The following is a 5,000-nucleotide window of genomic DNA, read 5'->3' on the forward strand; positions in this document are numbered from 1 at the left end:
AGAGAGTGTATGTGTGTGTGTGTGTGTGTGTGTGTGTGTGTGTGTGTGTGCGTGTGTGTGTGTGTGTACATATTTAAACAAGAAAAGTTCTGGATTTTTTTAAGCTGAATCCACCGTGTGGATACTTAACAATATTTTATCAGAAAATATAGATGAACCTGTCGCTGTATACTAAGTGCTACATTATATTATTCAAGAAAACAGGCTGCGAATGTACATAGCTCGCTGAAGTATTCTTCACGGTGAGGTGCCGTTTACCTTTGGAACTGAATGTGACCCGTGCTATGAAAAAGAAACGAATTAGCCCGAATGTTTACCCAGTATCAATGTAGGCCTATCTCCTTCACATGTCTCTGTGGGGAATATGTTCGTGGAATGTCTTCAGAATTCCTTATTCCCATCCCAATGAACATTTTGATAATGAATATATGATTTTAAATAAGATAAATATTTTTGCGCTTGAAGATCGCGAGGCTTTGGACAGGGTTTCCTCGTTCATTTACGCACGTACAAGCTCCTGTGCTCCTTCCGACCCAAATCATATTTTTTGCTTAACATCAGAAATGACTGTCGAACAGACAGTTGACTGCTTAAAACGGAAAAATTATCTTGAACAGCCCGAATTGATCGGCATTTCGTTGTTTTATGATCATGATTAGAGATCTGTCGAAAGTTTCAAACTTGCCATGTTACAAAACCGGCAAACGCATTTTCGGACGTAACGTACATGATAATCACTCCACCAAAGTCCAGATTTTCCAACAAAATATCATCGCATTTTCACATTCCGTTTTTTTCAACCATCATGTCGTCTTCTTCGCGACTCGAAGTCAGTCTGAAGTCACTGATCTTTGCACTATCTATAGGGTTTGAATGCCAAACAACATGGCTGCACATTGTCGGAATCTTTAAAAAAAAAATTTTTCTCTGATCTATATCGAAACCGGAATAACTTACACACAAAACAGAACGTAAATGATACATGATTGCTATTAATAATCTTAAGCAATGTGTCAATATGTCAGATGAAAGTGCTAAGTTTTGAATTGTATTATATTGTGTTGTATTAGCCTTTGTCAAAACAGATTTCTTTGTAGGAAACTCGAGATGGTCTCCCCAGGGAGAGCGTATCGATATAGTACGGTGTCACCCCTATTTTTCTCGTTTTTGTTCTGCCTACATGTGTAGGCTACTTGTTTTCCTATTGAAGTGGATTTTTCTACAGGATGATGCCAGGGACAACCCTTTATAGAAGTGTAACAGAAACATGACTGTGGAAACTTTTTTTTCCTTTACAATTTATGATGCCCTTCCCACAAGTGAGTTGTTACTATAATGATACGTGAAAAGAAGGGATATTTTTCTATTTAAAGTCAAATTTTGTATCCACAAAGTATCTCCGGTGAAAATGAATTTGTTAACATATACCACGGGGACACACACACACACACACACACACACACACACACACACACACACACACACACACACACACACACACACACACACACACACACACACACACACACACACACACACACGCACGCACGCACGCACGCACGAGACAGAGACAGAGAAACATACAGACACACAGACAGAGACAGCCAGAGACAGACCGACATAAGTACATACATAGCCTTCCCCCCCTCCCCCCCCCCCCCCCCCCACACACACACATACACGAGCATACACACATCATCTGATACCTTGAAAGACGTCAAACGAAACACTTTAGCACGGATATTTAATGAGATCCTTTCAGACACCACAGCAAGTATCGGAATAGAGAAACTGTTCTTCACCCTTGAAGAAAGGACGTACAAAATATCAAATAGTAAACACACAGATGCGGGCGCGGGCACGCACACACACACACACACACACACACATACGCACACACGCGCACACAGTCACGCACACACATACACACACACACACTCACGCGTGCACACACACACATACATACACACGCCGCCCCCCCGCCCCCCCCCCCCCCCCCACACACACACACCCCTTTCCGCACGCCCCCCTCTCACACACACACGTGTATTAACGAAACAACCAAGACTCATATTCCTTATCCTTTATATGCAGATGGCATTGTGATTCTGTTGACAACAAAAATAGGACAACAAAACAAACTGGATTAGCTACATGAATACTGTCTGCAAGAAGACTTAAAATCAAAAGGGACAAAACCAAAGTCGCCGTTTCCACAAAAACGACCCCCCAAATACCAGTGCTTTTCTCATGTGTGCATCGAAACTGCGGATAGACACTTGGTAGTTGTTTTTCATGAAAGTGGAAATTTCCACCTTGCTGAAGACCACTTAGCCAAGAAAGGAAAACATAGCAACACATGCTCTGAAACGCAGTGTACGAGGAAAGAAGTAAAGATGGATGTGACGATGCAGCTGTTTGACACTTTAGTCACCCTAGTTCTCAGTTAGTTACTGAAGTATGGTTTCCATTCAATCGAACTGTGACAAACACCTCTATGCCCTCATGCTGTTAACCAGTTTGATGCCTTTCTCTTCAAAAAATGCCCTTCAGAAAAGGTACATGTCAAATTCTGTAGGAGCTTATTAATATTAGGAGTACACAAAAGAACAGTAGAATTATCAGTTCTTGCAGAGAAAGGCAGATATCTCATTTCTCTGACCGCAGTGTCAGGATATAAAAAATTATCATTCTGGGTGCACATCACATAAACAAAAGATGATAGTTATTTGAGGCAAGCATATGATGATATGTTATCGACGAAATCACTGGAAAAAGTACAGTTTTGTCGAAAATATACTGATTTCAAATGGATTCTCGCAGGTGTGGAAAAACCAGGGCAAACTCAACTTCAGGCGACTAAACTATTCTATTATAAATAAACTACAAGATAAATGTATTCAAGTTTGGAACAGAATAAAGGACGGGACCACTTCAAGGCTCTCATTTTATTGTAAAATTATGTAAACACATATATTACAACCTTTCCCGATCAGCTGCAAAAATACCAAACAAAGAAGATTATTATGCCCATTGCGAATAAGCACGCATGAACTTCAGACAGGGCGTCACTGCAACATAACTGGGAAAGACCAGCTATGTAAAGCACTTGGAGTTATAGAGGATGAACTGCATTTTCTGGATAAATGTAGTATGTATCCGACTTGGGATCACGCCCCCTTGTGACTGTAATGCCCCCGGTTAAAATCACTGGCCAGGTGTCACTGGTAACGCGACACTCCAAACTGCAGACTCCGAGTTCATTAAGTTATTTTCAACCAGAACTGGTAAGATTATCACTCACACACACACACACACACACACACACACACACACGCACGCACGCACACATACACACACACACACACACACACACACATTCACACACACACACACATACACACACACACACACATATGCATGTACCCACACGACGGCTAATATCACTCTGAAAAATAATGTTAGTGTGTGTGTGTGTGTGTGTGTGTTTTCGTTCATGCATGTATGTATGTTCGCGCATGCATGTGTATGGGCCGCACGTGTGTGTGTGTGTGTGTGTGTGTTTGCGTGTGTGTCTTTCAGGTGACGGTGCACAAGCCCATCGCCCGTCCGCACGGTGACCTTGACCTTGCCCTGTATGGCAGCTTCCTGCCCGTGCCGGACCTGTCCCTCTTCAAAGAGGACCCCCAGGTCAGAACGGAGGACAGTGCTTTTTCTGTTATTCATGCTTATATGACGCCAGTCTACACACACACACACACACACACACACACACACACACACACACACACACACACATTATTGTCACTTTTGAAAAAAAAAGAAAGAAAAGTAATAGTTTACTGCAGCAGTTATCGTTTGCGTGTATCTGTGTCTTGTTCGTGTGTGTGACGTGTGTTTGTATTTGCATATCTGTGTCTGTGTGTGTATCTGTGTCTGTGCGTATATCTGTGTCTGTGTGTGTATCTGTGTCTTGCCTGTGTGTGATGTGTGGTTGTATCTGTGTCAGTTTTGAGTGTGTGTGTGTGTGTGTGTCTGTCTGTCTGTTTGTCTGTGTGTGAGTGTGTGTGTCAGTGTCAGTATCAGTGTGAGCATGTGATGTGATGTGATGTGTGTGTGTGTGTGTGTGTGTGTGTGTGTGTGTGTGTGATTTCATCCTCTGTTCCCACAGCAGACCCCCGGCCAGCAGCAGCAGCAGACCGCTGGTCGTGCTGACAGCCCCCTGGACGTGGTTCCCGGGGAGCTGAAGACCCTGCAGGGAGACATCGTCCTCAACAAGGACAGGCCCTCCGTTCTGCTGGACGTCGTCAGTGTCTGTGACCGGCCCATCCAGGTGACTGTCGGCCTCAGCATGGTGGTTTTGATGGTGGTGGTAGTGACTACGATGATGATGATGATGATAGTGATGATGGCGATGTTGATGGTTATGACGACAGCCTCAACAACAACAACAATACTGCTACTATTGCTTCTACTACTACTACCACTGCTGCTGCTGCTGCTCCTCCTACTACTACTACTGCTGCTACTACTACTGATGATGATGATGGTGATGGCACTACTGCTACTACTTTTATGACTGCTACTACTAACCTCGATAATATTGATAAAGATAACCAAACATTTATATTAGCGCATCCCGTTTAGGACAGAATTTAGGAAGAGATGACAATAATGCAACAGAAGTTGATGGAATAGGTTCTCATACGTATGTACATGCGTGCGCGTGAGCGAAGGCTTGAGCACGCACATACACACACATATATACTCGCACACACACAAGCACCTACGTTACACTCACCCACACACCCATTCACACATACACACACGCGCGCGCGCAGTGACCAAGATGATGATGACGCTGACGATGATGTTCGTGATGATGGTGATGGTAGTGGTGGTGATGATGGTGATGACGACGACGACGTTGATAATCATTCTCGACAATAGATAGATCGATAACGATAAAGGGCCTGAAGACGTTGCTGATGAAGGAAGTT

At 43.4% G+C, this 5,000-nt stretch overlaps 1 protein-coding gene across 1 annotated transcript in view; it reads left to right on the forward strand.

Annotated features, from left to right (window-relative positions):
* The window catches only part of LOC143287558 (urease subunit alpha-like), a 91,322-nt gene that overhangs the window by 12,977 nt on the left and 73,345 nt on the right, over nucleotides 1-5,000 (forward strand). Inside the window, 2 exon segments of the mRNA XM_076595647.1 lie at nucleotides 3,583-3,690; nucleotides 4,175-4,333. Of these exon segments, the coding sequence (XP_076451762.1) occupies nucleotides 3,583-3,690; nucleotides 4,175-4,333 (267 nt within the window).

The sequence above is a fragment of the Babylonia areolata genome, chromosome 11 (assembly GCF_041734735.1).
Source record: "Babylonia areolata isolate BAREFJ2019XMU chromosome 11, ASM4173473v1, whole genome shotgun sequence".
NCBI classification, from domain to species: Eukaryota; Metazoa; Mollusca; class Gastropoda; order Neogastropoda; family Buccinidae; genus Babylonia; species Babylonia areolata.